This window comes from Hyperoodon ampullatus, assembly GCF_949752795.1.
Source record: "Hyperoodon ampullatus genome assembly, chromosome: 1".
Classification (NCBI taxonomy): Eukaryota; Metazoa; Chordata; class Mammalia; order Artiodactyla; family Ziphiidae; genus Hyperoodon; species Hyperoodon ampullatus.
Genome location: NC_136914.1, coordinates 4,680,743 through 4,702,128, shown reverse-complemented (window position 1 = coordinate 4,702,128; position 21,386 = coordinate 4,680,743). Strand labels below are relative to the sequence as shown.

The 21,386-nt window shown below is 34.1% G+C and overlaps 1 protein-coding gene across 4 annotated transcripts in view; it reads right to left on the bottom strand.

Moving 5' to 3' along the window:
* LRBA (LPS responsive beige-like anchor protein) overlaps positions 1-21,386 on the bottom strand; it is a gene marked incomplete at both ends in the record, with an annotated part of 768,451 nt that overhangs the window by 138,217 nt on the left and 608,848 nt on the right. For all 4 annotated transcript variants that reach the window (XM_079699415.1, XM_079699414.1, XM_079699417.1 and 1 more), the window contains one exon: positions 11,886-12,038. In XM_079699415.1, the coding sequence (XP_079555541.1) occupies positions 11,886-12,038 (153 nt within the window). The remainder of the gene's footprint in view (positions 1-11,885; positions 12,039-21,386) is intronic.

Below are 21,386 nucleotides of genomic sequence, written 5' to 3'. Positions count from 1 at the left end.
ATATTTTTTTCCATGTGTTTAAGGGGCACTGACATTTATTTTCCTGTGAATTGTTGCTCATTTTTCTATTATATTGTTGGGTTTATTTTTCTATAATTTTTAGGAGTTCTCTATAAGTGAGGTTCCCTAGCATTTGTCTAAGTTTTAATTCTCAAATATTTTTATTCAGTTTGTCATTTGTCTTTTGACTTTGCTTCTGATGCATTTTGCTATGTGAAAATTATCTGTGTTTATGTAATCAAAGTGATCAGTTCTTTTATTACCTTTAGGTTTTCAGTCAAAGTTGGGAAAGTTTTTCCCACCCTCAGGTTATACAGAAATTCACTAAAGTTTTCCTCTAGCATTTGTTTCACCTTTTCGCATTTAGACATCTAGTCCTTGGTTTTTGGTAGGACAAATAAAACTAAGGTTATCTTTTTTCATACAGCTAACCCATACCATTTATTATAAAGTCCACCTTTTCCCCACTGTTTTGAGGTTAGGATGGGGGTTTACATCTTCTCTTCCCTTAACTAACACTAAGCCACTAGCATAGTATCAATACAAAGTAGGTACTCAAGAAGTATGTGATGAATGAATAAATAATTGTGCCTTATTTATTAACTGTACCTCAGGAGATTCTGATGCAGATTATGTTTTCCATACACCGAACTTTTAAGATACACCTCCGTAAAAGATACAGTTTACACCTGAAACCAAGGATTCTATATGCAAAAAGGGATAGAAGTTCCACTGGGTAAGGAGAATAATGACCAGTGAGTCAAATGTGTACAAAATCAGATTGAGAATGGGCTGTAGAAAGGCCATAGGGTGGTATGTAGGGGGTTTTTATGAAAAGTTTAAAGGAAAATGAGAGTTTTGAGAAGAGCTGTTTGCAGGGTTTTGTTTTATTTTGTTTTCTGAGGTGGTAGTGGTAAGGATAAGGTTATGAGCTTTACAATATAGTTTTGTTTAACTTTAATAGTGGGGGTCACCAGGGCATCCCTCAAGCTTTTACCTTGCCACATATGCATAAAATAACATAATAGGTCAAAAGAAGATTGGAAACCCTGACAGAGAAAAATGACAGCTGGCACAAGTAAGAACTCTAAAATGCTAACAGGAAAGCTACAAGAAGGCAGAAAAATGTGGGTCATTTTAGCTAAAGAACAAAAAGCTCTATGTATCTCAACATTTTAGGACATCACGAAAAATACCTGAATATTTAACAATGAGTATACCAGAAAAGGCTATTCTCTGTCTAAGAGGCAGGGAAATGTGTAATCCATTTCACAAAAAGATTTATTTTCAAGGAAAATGGTGAAAAACATAGGAATTTGAAAGTAAAAACTTCAATTGTATGGAAGTTTTTCTTTATGAGCATTATCTCATTCCTGCATGATGCTGAGTATCTCAGGCACTCTTCTATTCATTTCAGAACGTTTCTATCAAGGCAGAGTAGTAAATAAAATTAATAGGCATTTTTCTCCTTTCTTAACTTCTTTAGAAGACATGAGATTGCATAAAACAATAGTTATAACACTGTACAGTGGGTTTATAACATATATAGATGTACTGTCCATGAAAGGAGCACAAAACATGGGTAAAGGGATGAAACTGAGTTGGAACAGTCACTATATTTTACTGGAATTAAGCTAATATTAATCTGAAGTAGATTGTGATAAATTAAGATGCATTCTGTCCCTAGAGTAATGACTAAGAAAATAACTAAAAGAAATAAATAGTAAAACAATAAAAATTTAATGAAATAATATGGTAGACTAGAAATATCTATTTATTATAAAAGAAAATTTTAAAGTAAGGAAAGAGAAACAGTAAGACCCAAGACTAAAGAACATAATCAGCAAAATGGCAGACATGAATCCAATCATATCAACAATAGCATTAAATAGCAGAGACTATCAGACTGGATAAATAACATGATCCAACTATATGCTATCTACAAAAGACAGACTTTAGATTCAAAGACAAAATAGGTTGAAAGTAAAAGAATGGAAATCTATGTACCATGCAAATAATAACCACAAGAGAGCTGGATTGGCTATACTAATATTAGGCAAATCAGACTAAAAAAGTACTAGAAACAAAGAGGGACAATTTACGATGAAAAAGAAGTTCAGGAAAATAGTGCTGAAAAATGCCCCCACCTTGAAAAAAAGATATCAGTTCCTATCTCTAGAATCTGGAAATGTTATACATGGAAAAAGGGTCTTTGCAATGTGATTAAATTCAGGATTTTGAGATTGAAGCATCATCCTGGATTATGAGGGAGGGCCCTGAATGTAATCACATGTATCCTTTTAAGAAGAAGGTGGAAAGAGATTTCACTATAGACAGAAGAGGAGAAGGCAATGTGAGGACAGAGGCAGAGATCGTCTAAAGGGAGTATAACACTGATTTTGGACCTCCGGCATCTAGAACCATGAGAGAATAAACTGCAATTGTTTTAAGCCCCCAAGTTTTTGGTGATTCATTATAGCAGCCATTGAATATTAATATATGCACCTAACAGCAGGATTCAAAAACACAGGAACCCAAAACAGAACAGAAAATAATATTTGGGAACTTCAACATCTAACTAGCAAAAGTTTGTAGACATAGGCAAAATCAGCAAAGATATAGAAGACTTAAACATAAAAACTTGATCAACCGACACCTATAGAACACTCAACAACATAAGAATACCCATTCTTCTCAAAAGCAAATGAAGAATTCTCTAACACAGACCACATACTAGGTCATAAAGCAAGTCTCAGTACACTTAAAACAACAGAAATCATACAAAGTATATTCTCCAATCACAATGAGATTAAATTAAAAATAAAAAACAGAAGGAAATTTGGAAAATTCACAAATATTTAGAAACTAAGCAGTATAGTTCTGAAAAACCCATGAGTCAAAAATCACAAGGGAAATTAGAAAATGTTGTGAGAAATGAAATTAAGCAAACAAAATATCAAAACTTACGGGATGTAGCAAAAATAGTACATAAAGGGAAATTTATAGGTGTAAAAGCCAATATTAGAAAAGAAGGAAGAGGGACTTCCCTGGTGGTCCAATGGTTAAGGCTCCACACTCCCAATGCAGGGGGCCAGGGTTCAATCTCTGGTCAGCAAACTAGATCCCGCATGCTACAAGTAAAAGAGCCTGCATGCCGCATGCCAAAACTAAAATGGCCCACGTGCTGCAATTAAAAAGATCTCATGTGCTGCAACTAAGACCTGGTGCAGTCAAATAAATAAATATTAAAAAGAAAAAGAAAAATAAAAGAAGGAAGAACTCAAATTAAAAAAATTTGTTTCCTTACTGTATAGCACAGAGAACTATATTCAGTATCCTATGATGAACCATAATGGAAAAGAATATTAAAAAAGAATGCATATATATGTATAACTGAAACACTTTGCTGTACAGCAGAAATTAACACATTATAAATCAACCATATTTCAATTAAAAAAATAACAAACTAGTTTCCCAAATTAAGAATCCAGTAAAAGAGCAAACCAAATTCAAAGCAAGCAGAAGGAAAGAAACAATGAATATTAGAGTGAAAATCCAATGAAAGGAAAAAAATAGAAACACAACAGAGAAAAAGCAATGAAGTGAAAAGTCAGTTCTTTGAAAAGATCAACAAAACTGACAAACCGTTAGCAAGACTGACAAAGGGAAAAAAATGATACAAACTACCAAGAATCAGGGATGAATGAGGTAATACCACTACCCACCTTAGCGACATTAAAATGATTATAAAGCATACAATGAACAACTTCATACAAATAAATTAGACAACTTAGATCAAATGGCCAAACGCCTAGAAAGACACAAACTACTGAAACTGATTCAAGAAAAAAATTGAGAATCTGAATAAACCTATAACAAGTAAAAAATTGTTTTAGTAATTTAATATCTCCCCCCCCCAAAACACATAAAATGTCCTGACAGCTTCAGTGGTGAATCCAATTAAACATTTAAAGAAGGAATAATAGCAATCTCTCACAAGGTCTTTCAGAAAATAGAGGAAGAGGTAACACTTTGCTCTATCTCATTCTATGAGACCAATATAAATCCTGATATTAAAATCATACAAAGATATCAAGAGAAAACTACAACCCAATATTCCTCATGAATATAGATGCAAAAGTCCTAAAAAATAATAATTTCTCAACAAAATATTAACAAAAAATACAGTACAGATCAAAAGAATTTATATCATCCAAGGGTGATACACTCATGGAATGCAAGGTTGGTTTAACATCCAAAAGTCAATTCATGTAATATATCATATTTCACTTTTTGTTTCTTGTTTGGAAAACTTTTCCCTATTCCAAGATCACAAAGAATTCCTCCTGTATTATCTTCTAAAAGTTTATAATTTTGCCTTTTGTTTTTTTATTGATTCATCCACTTTTTACTTTATTTTTAAAGCTTTTAATATATTTTAATTTTTGTTGATGGTATAAGGTTACAACTTAATTTTTTTCGATGTTAATATCTGTTATGGGTTGAATGGTATTCCCCCAAATTCATAGGCCGAAATCCTTAACTTCCCAGTAACTCAGAATGTGACCTTATTTGGAAATAGGGCCATTACATATGTAATTACTTATGTTAAGATGAGGTCATATTGGGGTAGAGTGGGTCCCTAATCCAATATAACTGATGTCCTTATAAAAAGGGAAAATTTGGATACAGAGATAGACACACATAGAGGGAGGATGATGTGAACAGACGTAAGGAGAGCACAGCTAAATACAAGTCAGCAAGAGGCCTGGAACCAATTCTTCCCCCACAACCCTCAGAAGAAACCAACCCTGCTGAACTTTGATTTCAGACTTCTAGCCTCCCAGGACTGTGAGACAATATATTCTTGTTGTTTAAGCCACCCAGTTTGTGGTACTTTGTTATGGCAGCCCTAGGAAACCAACACAATTACTATTTATCTCGGCATCTAAATTGAGAAGTCCTTCCTTTCCCCACAGATCTGTAATACCAACTTTATGATAGGTGAAGCTTCTTTATATGTCCTGGTCTGTTTCTGGGTTCTCTGTTCTCTTTGATTAGTCTCTTTCTCCTAATTTCCCTAATTACTACAGCTTTAAAATAATTCATGATATATAGTAAAGCAAGTCCCTCTGAAATCTGTTCTTGTTCTCAGAAAGGGTTATGGTTATAATTGGCCCTTTACCCTTTGCAATCAGTTTTTTTTGTTTGTTTGTTTTTTTTTTGCGGTATGCGGGCCTCCCACTGTTGTGGCCTCTCCTGTTGCGGAGCACAGGCTCCGGACGTGCAGGCTCAGCGGCTATGGCTCACTGGCCTAGCCGCTCCGCGGCATGTGGGCTCTTCCCAGACCGGGGCACGAACCCGTGTCCCCTGCATCGGCAGGCGGACTCTCAACCACTGCGCCACCAGGGAAGCCCTGCAATCAGTTTTTTATATTCCAACAAAATGAAACAAACCCACTGGGACCTGGATTGGTTTTCGTATTGCATTTATAAACAAATTTGGGGAGAATTAATAATCTATCAACACAGTATATCTTTTTATTCCCACTTATTTAGGTGGCCATTCAGAACTAGAATTTTCACGGTAAATGATACACAGAACTAAAAGCAAACCAAACAATAATAATTTTAGTTTTTTAAAATTATTCATACATATCTGCCCCCATTCCCCAGGGCTTTTGATCCAGCCACTGCAGGGAGTGGGGAGGTGGAGGGAAGGATACGCCCATAGTTGAGAATAATTATCACCAACTATACCACCATGACTATTTACATTCTTGGCCATATCATTATCAATGTGTAAAATGAAAAGGCAATTGGAAAAGGAACAGTATGAAAAAAGCATGTTAGCTTCTGGCATTTGTATTCCAAAAAAAAATTTTAAAAAGTTGCTTAGTCAGCTCTCTTAAGAAACAGGGTTTTGAATCCCATTTCTTCAGAAAATGGAAACAAGGATATGAATACAGGTCAAAAAAGTGCAAAACCCCTTTCAAACCTCAACCAAACCTTTCAACCTTACAGTGTTTCTAAACACTGTAATTTAGAACATAATATGCTATTACAATAATCTAATTGCTGTATCACTACAAATTCAGCCATCTCAAGCTGCAGGTCTTGCTATATGTACACATACAGCACTTTTTCATCAGGGAAAAGAGAACCTTAGTCTCATCACTTAAGAGTTGTAAATTTTCCATTCAAAGGAAAAAGTAAAGACTGACCTAGTTCATGCACATATATAAGATCTATGAAGATTTACGCTGAAGAGATTTAAATTTTAGCAATAGATAGGAAAAGACTAGGTTGGTGGTGAAATAAAATTTGAAATTTTTATTTTTCTCGTAGACGACAATATAAAAAATCATTTTTAATCTGTCCATATATTATCTGGAAAGAAGATAATATACTCATTTAATTTTTCTTTATCTTCTCAAGCAAGTGACAACCCATGTCACCTTTATGAAACAGCAGGAAAGAGAGAAGCTACAGAAGATACACAAAAGCAAAGCTGACTCTAACTGGTAACCTCAGGACAATTCATTAATAGGAGCCTTCCTTTACTAAATTCATGCCACCTCTCAGCCCTGAGAAGCTTTCTATTTCAACAGTCTAAGTTATCAAAAAGGAAGTAACCTCCAAAGAGTAGAGGTATTGTCTGCCTGGTTCACTGAGTCTAACAGTGCTGGTACATAGATAGGCAACTCAGGCAGTACCTGTTAGATGAACAAATTACTTTCATTATTTTATAACTTGAATAAATTATACATCCTGCAGCAAAAACAAAATGCTCCACTTCACCAACTTTTATAAATAATATTACTGCTGAGAGTATGATTTTCTTTGTCTCTTATTCAACTTAAAACTCACAGGTTGTAAGAGGCAGTATAATATAGGTCCATAACATCGATCTTATATCATGAGATAATGATGAGCAGTCTGAATTCACATATTTTCATATTATTTGGAAGTATGGGAACCTGTTTCTCATTTATATTTCTGAAGCAGTATTTGGAATAATTTTTCTTCTGGTCTAGGAAGTATTAAATAAAACAGACCAATCTCTTGGATGTATTTAAGACTGCTTTGGTTTTACCCTGATTCCAACTCTTCAGAACAAAGAGAATTTAATTTATATACCTGAAAGAATAATCAGACCTATGAAGGTTTTCTTTCTAAAATACACAGGATATTATCCTCTGTGTATAAATTAAACACTTAAGGCCAACTCACAAATCCTTATTTACATCTTCACTACCTACAGAAAGCTCAAGGAGTAAAATAGTTATAGATAAGGTAGCAGTTACAGTCCTCTAACACAAAGAAAATGTACCGTTACTGTCCACCATCAAAATCATGCTCCTAAAAATATTCTATTCCCTTGAAATAACACTTGGGCAACCAAATACTTTAAAAAGGCATGCTGGGTATCTTAAAATGAGTATGTCAGTTAATTAAATCTATGGTCCCCTGCTACCAATGGAGTACTGTACAATCTGTTATTATTCACTGTCCTATAGATCATCTGTTCTTGGTGCTGGTTTGTTCCAGGAAGAGAGACAGCTGCAACACTATATCCCTGTTCAACCTGAGGACCATCTGACTTTAATTGTAACACACAGCTTGATGTGGCTCTGGCTATGAGAAGCCAAAGTATCGTCTGTAATAATCTGGAAAAGCAGAAACCTGCCAACAGAGGGCTGAAAACAGGGACTTGTGCTGTCTGGCTGCCTGACGGGCTGCAGGAAATATGATTAATGAGCAAGGTATAATGATATCAGGAACCCGATTAGCACCACAAAAAGGTCACAGATCAAAGTAGTATGCATTTCATGAGCTACAATCATTGCATAAAATCTGTGGACTTGAAGAGGTAAACCAAAAAGAGGAGGGCGATAAAACCCTTATGTGATAACAGGCTAACATACATAAAATACCATACTAATAATTTAGTCACTTACAGAAAGTTAACAGGAAAATTTAAAATGAATCAATATGAACGGCACCACAGGAAAGCTTTGCTCATCAAAGGTGTATAATAAATATTTTTGAATGAATGAATGAGTAATGAAATTCTTTCCTAAAGGCACATGTAAGTAAAATCAAGTATTTTCCTAATTATGAGTTAAAATTATCAGAGATGTAAATATTTGACTGTAAAATGTTTGCATTTAACTTGCGGTAAATTTTTATGAGTTCTGTTAAGAATATAAGCTTATTCAGAAGCTAAACTATGAAGACATCTGTAAAACCCAGAGAAAGAGGAATCACTGGGACAAATGTTTAATAACTCAATAATAAGTTACATTAAATGTGCAGTTAGTATTATAAAATACTACTGTTTAACATTTCATAGTCATACATAAGTTTAGAGCATGAGCAGGCAAAACGAAAATCTTATTGGAAAACAATTTGGTAAGCTGCCACCTTCTTTTCCTTGGTGCCCTTGTGGGACTTGTTCCAAAATGACCTCTTCTAAGGAGAGGGTACTGAGAGTAGGGATGGGGTACTACCAGAAGAGTGGCTTACTTTACTTTATACAGTTACATTTTCTTAATTGTCAAAATATTGTTGAAGAGCTTTAAATATAACTTACTCAAATGTTTCTGCCTCTTAGACCTCTTTTAAAGCAAACATATTAACAAATTTCTTTGTATTTTTAACAATACTAAATACGGTAATGATTAATAGAGAGTTGGTTCCCTTGAGACTTAAAAGTATAAACTGAGAAAAAATGCTTCAATAATAAAATGATCAGAACATGGTTTTAATTTTTTAAAAAATATATTCCTCAAGAATGGGGATGATTATTTATACCTTTCAAATATTATATAAATATTATTTTATATCTACCTAATAGCAAAAACATTTATTCACAATGGTGATTCAGCCTGCCATATACTGTTGCCCCACAGTAAGCCCTCAGGCACTGCAGCCACCCCCAACGGTGCACCCCCGGGGACTCAGGAGGGAAAGAACAGGATACTGGCCCCAGACAGCTAAGGTGTATATCAAAGGAATGACTTCAAAGAGCCCAGATTCTTGCATCTTCCCATACATAGAGACGTACTAAATTCATTAATTTGAGATACCTGGTTTTCCTTAATTACCAGTAATCTTTTGATGTTCCAACTACCTGGGCTTGAAGCACTTAGAAAGTCCACTGAATAAAACATAATTCTCAAAAAAAAAATGGTGATTCAGAAGGAACCATTAAAAAGGAAAAGACAAGCCACAAACTAGGAGAAAAATATATGCAAAACATATGTTGGATAAAGGATTTTTATGGAGGATATATAAAGATGTCTTACAACTAAATAATAAAAAGACATACAACCCAATTAAAAAACAGGCAAAAGATTTGAATAGATAGCTCACCAAAGAACATATTAAGAGTAGGAAATAAGCCTGTGAAAAAATGGTCAACATCATTAGTCATTAGGGAAATACAAATTAAAATCACAATGAATCACTGGAAGAGCTAAAATAAAGAGGATTGACAATACCAAGTCTTTGCAAGGATATGGCAAATTGAAACTTCACATATTGTTGGTGGGAATGCAAAATGGTAAATATATTCTTATCATATGACTCAGCAATTAAACTCCTAGGAATCTATCCAAGAGAAATGAAAACAGATATCCACCCTAAGACATATGCAAATATTCTTAAGAGCCTAAAACTGGAAAAAAGCGAAATGTCCATAAACTGGTAAATAAACAAAAGGTGTTATATCTATACAATGGAATACTATACAGCAACACAAAGAAATTACTGATATATGCACAATATGGAGGAATCTCAAGAACATCATGCTAAGTGAAAGAGTCAGGTACAAAAAGACTATATACGGCAGGATTCCATCTATATAAAATTTCTAGAAAAAGCAAAACTAAAGAGACAGAATCAGTGGTTGCCTGGGACTATGACTGGGAGCAAACAGATACAAGGAAACTTTTTGGAGTGAGGTAAGCTGATTGTGCTGATGGTTACATAACTGTATACATTTATTAAAACTCATTGAATTGAGCACTTTTAAAAAGATGGATTTTATGGTATGCAAATTATACCTCAAAAACGTGTTTTAAAAGCATAGAAAATTATTGAAAGCAAAAAACAAAAAAAAAAAAACCCCCAAAACTGCAGAATGACTAGACCTTCTATTGACATCTACATACCCCTGGAGAGAAAAAAAAAAAAAATATGACCGTAGACAACTGTCACATTTAAAAGTCTGACATCTCCTTTAACATCTTTCAGAGCTAAGCTTTGTCTTGGTCTCCCATTTTAATTACAGTTAACTTAAAAATCTTGAAAAATACATTCAGTAAACCAAAATGCAACATGTACCTTAAGAATGTGATAGAATAATGTTAGGTGCTATTGCCTGAAGGCCTCTTGTAAGCCAGAGAAAATTCTAGGTATTTTACATACATAATTACAGTTTTACACAAATAATTTTCAAATTACAACGAGGAAATCAAGGCTCAGAAAGGTTAAATTGCCTAAGGTCCCATAACCAGCAATGTGAGTTATCCCCGATTAGGAAAACTGGTCTAACTTCAAAGCCTATGTTCTTTCCACTCTCCCTGCACTGCTTCCAGTATATGTAAAATATGAATTTTCAGTAATAATGGGATTACAATTAGGATCTAGAATACTATTCAGGATTAAAATATTATTGTTGGTAGAAAAGGTAAGCATACCAAGAAAACTAAAGTGAAATAATTTTCCTTGTTTTAGTGAAAATTAAAAACACAATGCAATTTAGGTTTCATTTTTATTTTACTTATTTATTTATTAAATAAATTTATTTATTTGTTTGTTTTATTTTTTAATTTTTTGGCTGTTGGGTCTTTGTTGCTGTGCGCGGACTTTTCTCTAGTTGCGGCAAGTGGGGGCTGCTATTCATTGTGGTGCAAGGGCTTCTCATTGTTGTGGAGCACAGGCTCTAGGTGTGTGGGCTTCAGTAGTTGTGGCATTTGGGCTCAGTAGTTGTGGCACTCGGGCTCAGTAGTTGTGGCTCGTGGACCTTAGAGCGCAGGCTAAGTAGTTGTGGCGCATGGCTTAGTTGCTCTGCAGCATGTGGGATCTTCCCAGGCCAGGGATCGAACCCGTGTTCCCTGCATTGGCAGGTGGATTCTTAACCACTGCGCCACCAGGGAAGCCCTAGGTTTCATTTTTAATATGAAGTATGAAGTATGATAAAGAAACTACTTTAAAAAACTGAGAATAAAGCTCCCTGACTCTAGGCATTTATGAAAGTTAAAGGCAAAAAAGGAAGTCAGATATTTTTTCATAAAATAATCCAGAACTCATACAATAGAGGACATTAAAGAGTCCAAAGGAGAGGATTATGAAGAGTTGTAAGCGTAAGATGTATGACAAGCACAAGATGTATGACAAGATGTAAGCACAATGATTATTGCACTTTTCAGTTTTTAAGTTTTCATATTCTAAATATTAGATGAAGATTTCCTTCAAAAGACAGATACAGCATATAATTTGAAAATCTTGTTTCTATTATCAAAATGTACAATGGCCTTCCAACCTGAAAACAGAATTATGTTCTTCTCCTAGTACAAGAAACTCATATTTGAAAAAGCATAGAATTCTACAAGAAATTCACTCATAATCTTGAATCATCATGTTCATATAAAAGTAACCTAAATTCTGCATAAAAGAATAAAAGACACCATTATACCTTTCATGTCAATAAGATTTTATAAAGTATATATGGAGATTCATGAACTATTACATCACTTTCAGTTATCCCTATCAACTACAGTTTTTCCCAGAAGAGCAAGGGTTAATGATTATACCAACACATGAAAGATACTTTGAGAAAAGGCTCATGACAGACAGAGTAAATGATTACTATCTTACCAATCTGTTTATGCGAACAAATTCTTCTGAGGTTTTGGCCCAAGGAGGAAGTTCAACATCAGACACTACGGTCCCATCATCCATCACTCCAAGATTATAATTATTGAAGTTGACAAACATCTCAGGGAGATAATAAAATTCAGGGATCAATTCCTATATAAAAATAAAAGACAATGTCATATTACAAATTGTAGAATACTGACTAGGTATTCATAAAAGGGCTGATCATTTCCTATTGTGCAGAAGAACAAAATAAACATAGGAAAGTTTTTACTCTTTTCATATCATAGCCCTATCACAAAGTTTTATTAAGGTAGATAGATCCCATCCAACCAAATTTAAATAACACCTTACTGGGTGGTCACATGCTTTCCTTTAGGACAAGTCTTACAAACTCAAAACTCTTATATACCAACATTTGAGCAATATTTGAGGTTTGACAAGATGTAAACAGAGTTTAACATGCTGTAATATCAACAACAGCTTAAACTAGATTTTTTTGAGGTGTATGGAATTTTTGCCAGAAAAAAACCAAAATCTTTATAAGCATTAAAATGCTTTGGTCCATCACCAACCAGGAAGATATTCATTGCATTTAGCCATGGTGTAACAGTATGTTTTGTTCACATTTCAAAACATTCAAGTTTAGTTTTAAGGTACTAACTCTTATAAAAGATCAAAATTTATAATCAGTCTAGAAAATGATCTGCATGAGAAACTAAGAATATAAACATGACTTTAATAAGGACATTTAAAATACGCTTTAACAGGATACTTAATAAGCAGAAAAATGCAGCCAGTTAGGTTTGTGTGTACAATAAGCCCCATGTATAACTATTTCAGAGGTCCTATAGATCAGACTTGAAATCCAGTCTTGACATGGGTCAGTGACTCAGTGGTCTTTCAGATACCCCCTCAGGGCCAGCTATGGCAGGCCCGGCTTTCCAAATGGTTGAGTGAAATAGGGAGGTCATCAGATTTTGGACAAGGTCAGTATGAACTCAATTAGAGCAAAGAAAAAAAATTCAGCAGGAATTAAGCTATTATCACCTCCATCATCCATGTGAAATGTTCCTTGACTTTGAATCGTACATCCTTTGTTTACAATCACAATAATTAACTAAGCAGGGTAGAAATGAGCTTGTCCTCCAAATGCCTGACAACCACCTGATCATTGACTTGCAAAACATTTAAACTGAACAAAATTAATTTTTTTAAAAGGAAGATCCTGTTAAGTTTAACCATAAATGAAATGATGCAATGTTCATACAACAATTTTAAGAATCTCTTCTCCAAAATGATGCATATAAGTCTAACTGACAAAAGACATATTTTATGCAACAAAAAGCTATATTCAATTTGTTTTAGCTAAATAACTTACTGCATGAGATGAGTCAAGTACTAAAATAAACTCTTAATAAACATCACATTTAATCTTCACAACAACTTATCACAATCTTCACAACAACTTTACAAGGTAAGGTATCATTTCCATTTAAAAAATTAACTAAGGCTCAAAGAAGTTAAGTAATATGCCCAAGGTTATGCAGCTGATTTAAGATAAATTTGGAACTTAGATCAAGATTTGTTTAACTCTAAAGCCTGTGTCCTTAATCATCAAAAAAGCATGGGTTCTATTACATAATATATATAGTGCTAAACATTTAAAATATGTTTTTAACATATACTCTAAGCAATTTTTTTAAAAAAGTAAACAAAACCTTTTCATTCTTCCATGATAAGAAAACAACTGGTTCTCCTGAAAAAAATATTTTATTTATATATGTATATGTATATATACTACACATATAGGAAGAATTTTAAAAATATGCTATAATTGGGCTTCCCTGGTGGCGCAGTGGTTGAGAGTCCGCCTGCCGATGCAGGGGAAACGGGTTCGTGCCCCGGTCTGGGAAGATCCCACATGCCGCGGAGCGGCTGGGCCCGTGAGCCATGGCCGCTGGGCCTGTGCGTCCGGAGCCTGTGCTCCGCAACGGGAGAGGCCACAACAGTGAGAGGCCCACATACCACAAAAAAAAAAAAAAAAAAAAAAAAAAAATATGCTATAATTATTATTTACCCATATATAAATATGTCACTTTATAACTATCAATTTGCTGAAGTATGCATTCAGTAAATTCCAACTTTGAGAAAATTTCCTGAAATGTCTTATTTTCACTCCATATTACTTGTGCTAGTAAAGAGGAATGTTACTATTGTCAAGTCTTGTTCTACAATAGTAATGGAGGACCATGCCTTCCTTGTGTATTCAAGATCAAAAGCAGCATTTTGGTTTAATTAATTACTTATTCTTTAGATTTCAATAATACCTGCCCACCTGTACCCTCACCCTAATGCTCTCACAATTAGAGGATGTTGTCCTTCTTTTGCCTGTTATACTCATTATGCTTCTATATAATTCTCCTAGGAATCAAAACAATTATAATGGCTGAATTTTAGATGTTAGGTTTCTCCCAAGTTTTGGGAGATCAGTCATCTGCATTATAAATCAGAGATATATATTGCATAGTAAAAATATGCAAAAAATATACTCTTTCTTGAGACCATGCCTAGACAGCAGATGAAGACCCAACACAGCCATAAATAAATAAATAAATAAATAAATAAATAAATTCAATTAACAGAAATATATTTTGTTCATGGCCTACCTTATTTAAACACATAAATTTATTATGAATATATTTTATTTTAATGTTGACAGCTTACTCTAAATATAAATTCAGTTAATTTAACTCAAAATTAAATGGAGCAAAATTACACATAAAATAAACAAGAAATTTGTAATAAAAGATACGAAGAAAGCAATTTTAAATCTTACTGGACTATGTTAAACATTCAGTTGCATAATTTCTGTAACGCTGGGAGGGAGGTAATAATTTATCAGTTTCCATAATTACCATAGATTTTATTTGCAATTTCCTATTAAAGATAGATACCCTCTAATTTTGTAGAGTGAACATTATAAAAATATTTCAAAATTAAGATTTTAAACTCTATTAATTAAAAATTAAGCTTAATACTTCACTTGAAATTTATCGAGATAGGAATTTTATGTTTTGCTTCTTTATTTTTTACCTCCCAACCTCCCACCCCATACACTTCTCCAATTTCAAGAGAGTTGTCAGGCATTTCCAGAACATTTGCAAGGTCCAGAGCAGAGACCTCCTGAAGACATCCTCTTTTTCTGTCCTTTGTGAAAGTCTAAGCAAACAGGAGATTATGTAAAATGTCTAGGAGAAGCAGTGTCAAAGGTTAATATTTTTAAAAACACAGAAACCAAAGAAGAGTTTTTCCTCAAGATTAGGGAACCAAGTTTCTCAAAATCTGTAGTCAGCTTTCTTTAGCCTGAGGGCAGGGGGAGGGGATGAAGAGGTTAGGCTGGAACCTAGGGGATGGTAAGTGGTAATCAAGGTCCCTACTTGTCCATACAGTGCCTCTGTATGAATTAGAAAAAAGCAATCCTTCTGAGCTAATTCAGCCCCAAGAGAACTCAGTTTGGTAAGTGCAGTACAGGTTGGATTTCTGCTTCTCCTTTCCTTCAGTCAAGCACCCTTACATAGAGAACAATTTGCCCACCTCTACATAATGGCTCCACGATGGTGCACTTACAGAAGACAGTCCCTTGGCACCAGGGCTTTTGGCATCAGCAAATATTTCTTAACTCAAGCTTAGATAATCAGCAGAGCTGCCAGCTTCTAAAAGACCATGTGTCCTAGACAATGAAGATATTACTAGTGAACAAGATGAACTGAAGATGTGAGAGCCAACTTTCTAGGTACCACATAAGCCTGGATCTCATTCAAGCCCTGGGAAAAGGAGGTCTCTGCCTTATCCATCTAATGACTGTGAAAGAACTTCCTACTAGCATAATATAAAGAAGATTTGAATTCAAATTAGGACATTTCTTATATACTTGAGTTGGTGGTTATGAATTTATACATACAGTTGACATGTGAACAACACTGGGGTTAGGGTTCCTACTCTCTACTCAGTCAAAAATCTGAGTGTTATTTATAGATGGCACTCCTTATCTGCAGTTCCTCTGTATCCCACATGGGTGGTTCCAAATCCATGGATTCAAACAACATTGGACAGGGTACTACTATAGTATTTACTATTTTAAAAAATCCACACATAAGTGGACCTGTGCAGTTCAAGAGTCAACTGTATTTCAGCGATTAAAAAGTTACCAATATATTCACTGACAATTATTTCTAGGAGACAAAATGGTAGAGAGAATTCAGTATGAGCAGTACAAAACTTTTTTAAGTTCCCATTATTTAATTGATTATTTGATATAAGCTTTAGGTAGGTATGAAGAGTGATATAACACATCATAATCACAAAAAGCATTTATTTCATTTTTACTCTGCAAAGAACTGTGTTAGGATCTGGGATATGGAGACGTGAGTGCTACTTCCCCTCTACAGATCAGATCACAGATCTAACAGTGAAAGGATACATTTTTTAGGAGGAAATTGGTTGTAGGCACAAATAGTACTCTAGAAATTCAAAAGAGAAAAGGATGTCTAAAAGTTGGGGTGGTCAGAGAAAGCTTTAGGGAGAAGAACATAATACATTGTACTTCCCTAATATAACACTCATCAAACTGTATTGCTCCCTCTAAATTGACGGCTCCAGAAGATAAAGGACTTTAAGTATCTTGTTCACTGCTACACCTCCAAAGCCTAGACATAGTGAGTGACACATGTTAGATATTCAGTAAAAATCTGTTGAATGAATGATTGAAGAATGGTACTTAAAGTCAAAGATAAATATTAGCAGAGGGGAAAGACAAGAACAGTTCTGACAAGGGGAATATCTTAAGAAGAGGTACAGAGATGGAAACTTGCATATATCATGTGTTTCCAGTGATCAATGAAGAACTATTTAGTTGGTTTAGAGAGGACTATATACATGGAGTAGGAGATAATTCAAAACAGGACAAATGTTTCCAATAAATTAGCACTGAAAAGAAAGATTACAAAGAATTTAATATAGTATAAAGGACATCATCAACTAAGGACAATTAAGTAAAGGAGTGAGTATATATACTTAAACCATATTACAATCTCATTGGAAGGAAATCTGCATAAGTAAATCAGTTGATGGGAGTTGAATATCCTCTTAACATAAAATAAACATACTGAACGCAACTGAGGTACACCAACATGTAACCAAAAAGATAAACAAGTATATATACTGCCTGAATTTTACTATGGATGATAGTGACATTCAAGTTATAAGTAGAATTCCATCTTAATCATAAAAGCATCTTTCTAAGAACTATGCCTTGATATAACACCAAATATTATAGTTCAGAATTATCTCCTTTGACAGATGAAATTTAGTGATAGAGTCAAAGATTATGTCTTTCTAATACTTCTAATGTACATTTACAAAGTGAAGTATGTTTTATATTCATCAGAACAGAACATTCAGCTCTGGATAAAAAACACATGTTCAGCAATTCTTTAAAACATCAGTGGAAAATGATAAGTAAACAACACTGACAGAGGACAGAGATATTTACAATTCACATTTTCTTCTGACTTGCTGACAATAATTTTAATCACTAACACTTAATTAGACCATCAGGTCTTAGAGGTAAGTAACATGGTCAAAATGTAGTGTATCATCTCCTAAAATAAAAATTTGAAAGGTTCAACCAGAGGTTATACCACAGTTCAGGATAAGCCCATTGCTTTGATCACAAATCCCAAGGCTTTCATGGCATAATGACAAGGATTGGTTCTGACCACACATATGCTTTAGTTTTCTTTTCTAAGGTATGATCCCCATTGATATGAATGGCCTCTGCAGCAAGGCTGTATGATTCATCTTCTAATAGTCACTAATTCTATCCATTGAATTAAAACCATCTCTTCAATAATACCTGGGTAATCATGCCAAATACTAGTCTATTAATCCAAAGAAACAAGATAATAAAACCTGAAATAAAAACTAAGATGCTACTTCAGAACTAAAGTTAAATTTTTATTTTATTTTTACTAAAATATGAAATCCTGACAAGTCAAACATAAGCACGATAGCAAGGTAACTAATTTAATGTATACTGCTTTGGGGATACTGATGGTAAAAAAAAGATGTGAAAGCAACATTTTAGCTTTTTACATTGGAAAAACTGTATTATTTTATGAAGGAAAAAATCCAAAGTAAACTTTCTTAATGAACAAGAAAAGAGTTGATGAACAATATATATTTTTTAAAAGTATATGTTCTGATACATATTAACTTGCAAGTATTTATTTTGTTAGCCCACAAATGAGAAAATCTTTTAGAAAGTTATTAGAATTGAATTGAACCTATAAGTCATTTAAAATGGACTGCATATCTGAAAGTATTCAAATTGATATTTAGTTTCTCATTATCAAATAGATAAAATGCTATTTTCTTCCTTTAGTAAAAGAAATGTTAACAGCAATTTTTAAATTGGAGAAGAAAAAATAATCTATAATGCTTCCAGACAGATCAAATAAATACTGTATGGTTTTAGATATTAAATTTGCATTTCAAATTCAAAATAAAGAAAAATCATGGATTGCAAATGAACAAATAGATAATCTATCTTAATCTAATACAGTAAAGAGAATAACTGGGTTTGCGTCTTGTCTATTCAACTTACGGGTCACGTGCTTTTAATTTAATCTTTCTGACCCTTACTTACCTCAGTCGCCTCTTCTAAAACACAGGGTTGTTGTGTGGCTAATGAGATAATACAGAATTCTACATGCACAAAAGATGTTACTACTACCACTACTACTACTACTACTACTACTATTATTATTATTATCATTAATGTGGCCCCTAATAACAATCCCAAATTAGAGACTCAACTTGCCCGATTCTTAAAGTCAACAGGTAATTCACTGATTGTGGCCATTTTTAAAAGCTTTTAACATAATCCTAAGGGAATTTAATAAAATTTACTTGTAAAAGTAAATATGACCACAAAAATATTTGAGACTTAACAGTTCCTACGAAATAGCTATCACATTTAAAACAAATTTATTTATTTTTTTATTAGCAATGACAGTACAGTTCAACATGCCTCACTTTATGATGAATACTCTCAATACTTTATAGTTCTCTCCTGCTTTCAACACATTTTTCACTTTTAAATTTGGATTGGACATCTTTGCTGAACCTTTTGCTGTTCCAGACTCCTACCTTCAAGGAAATTGTAATGTGGGGAGAGGTAATGGACATTAATAATACAAATAATGGGTAAGCTGTGACTGCCAGAAGAGAAGACATAAATAAAATGCCCACCTTAAATCTTTTCTGGAGCAATTTGTATAATACATGAGTATGGAGGAGAACAGTTAATATCAGTATTTATAAATATATTAATGAACAGTCTACATTTTTACACTGAACAAAAATATCATAAGATCACCAGGTCAAAAAACAAATTACAGCTGACCTGTGTACATTTTTATAATTCAGGAAGATAGGAACATTTTCTAAGTGCTTTAAAAAAACGTTTTTTTCTGCCCACTATGTAAGTAGCATAAGAAGAAAAATATTCAGTTTTTCAAGTAATTTTTCTCGAAGAACACACGAAAAAGAAATAGTTCATTGTAGACATAAAGAGTACAAAGTTCAAAACTAAAAAAAAGATAGTACATGGGTACATCATTTAACCTATTGATGCATGAAGAAGAAAAGTGTTAAAAAGCGTTAAATTAACAAATCTGTAAGTTATGTATAAAGACAAGGACGAACACATACATAGTTCAGTTAGAGTATGAGTGATCTACATTGTTAAGAGAGCAGTAAGACAGCTTGAGCTGACTCTACTGTGGCTGTGAGTGTGTGTGTGGCAGGGGGTGGAAGAGGGACTGACCAAAAAAGAAAGAAGGAGAGAGAAGAAAGAGAGAAAGAGAGGAGAGGAAGAGAGAGAAGAAAGAAAAAAGAGGGGGAGAAAGACAGAGGGAGAATGAAGAGAGATAAAGAGAAGGAGGGAGGGAGGTAAAGAGGAAGGAAGGAAGGGAGGGAGGGAGGGAAGTACATATGCCAGAAATGTGCAAAGGATGGACAGAAAAGGGGAAGATTTCAATTTTACTTCTAGAATTTTAAAAATTCTGAATTATTTAAAAGTTTGTTTGAAAATAGGAAGAATAAATGAAGAAAATAAAACTATCAAATCATCCTAATTTAAGCTTTTTCTCTTAACAAATACATCAAGAAATAAATGTCCAGCAATTATGTTCTACTAACTGTAGCTAAACATTTTCTTATAAATGGCTCCTAAAGCTGATGCTATCAGCATCTGTGGAATGTATTATTGTAGAAGACATGCTGAAAGAGGAAAAAAGAAACCTAACTTCTCCTCAGATCACAGCCCCTGGGATTTCTGAGGTAGTGGAGGGCAAGTCAAAGGTCTCATGTTTAACAAATCTCACAAGACACAAATAGAACTATTCTCTGATCATCTCTATTTTGTATTATTACTTCTAACAAACAGGTATACACTTAATACCTTTAAGGGTTAATTTTTAAAGCTAAAACTAATTCTTGTAATATTACTGATAGTCATTTATTTTTAAAATATTATTTAGTAAATTCTTAGGATTTAATTGCACTCTATTTACTTAATTTTAAGTATGGAATATGCTGTACTGACCCTACTGATTTCATAACAATAAAAGTTTACATTCATCACTAATGATACACAATAAATTATAAGATAGATTTTTTTTTTTTTTGCGGTATGTGGGCCTCTCACTGTTGTGGCCTCTCCCGTTGCGGAGCACAGGCTCCGGACCCGCAGGCTCAGTGGCCATGGCTCGTGGGCCCAGCTGTTCTGTGGCATGTGGGATCTTCCCGAACCGGGGCACAAACCCGTGTCCCCTGCATCGGCAGGCGGACTCTCAACCACTGCACCACCAGGGAAGCCCTAAGATAGATTTTTAAATTGAATATCCAAGATACAATCAGTGACAGGATGTCCATATGGACTTCTTTTGTAAAGCTATAACGGTAAAAACTCAATGTGCCTTAATTGTAAAAGTGTAGAAAATTAGAGCATTAACAACTCTTAGTCAGCAGATGACATTCAGCCACCAGTTGTCTTGTGGAGAGATAAGCCCCCTTCCTAAAATACGAGATGTTAGTAGCCCCACTGGAGCACCTACCCATTGGATTTTGCTGTGCCGTTCTGGCATAAATGGCCATACACTCTCCCTTTTCTCCTCAGATTACCTCTCTGTTTTTCCCAGGCTTTTTCACTGATGCCTCTTTTCTCGATATCTTTATACCTACTCATTCTCTCAACCAATACTTATTGACTTCTAACTAAATGTTCTAAATGCTGAGGTTACCAAATGAACGACACACAAAGCCCCCACCTTCACAGAACTGTAGCTATGGAGACATAACATAAACAAACTAATATACGTACTGTGTCAAACGGTGGCAAGTATTATGTTAAAAAAAAAAGAAGAAGGGATAGAG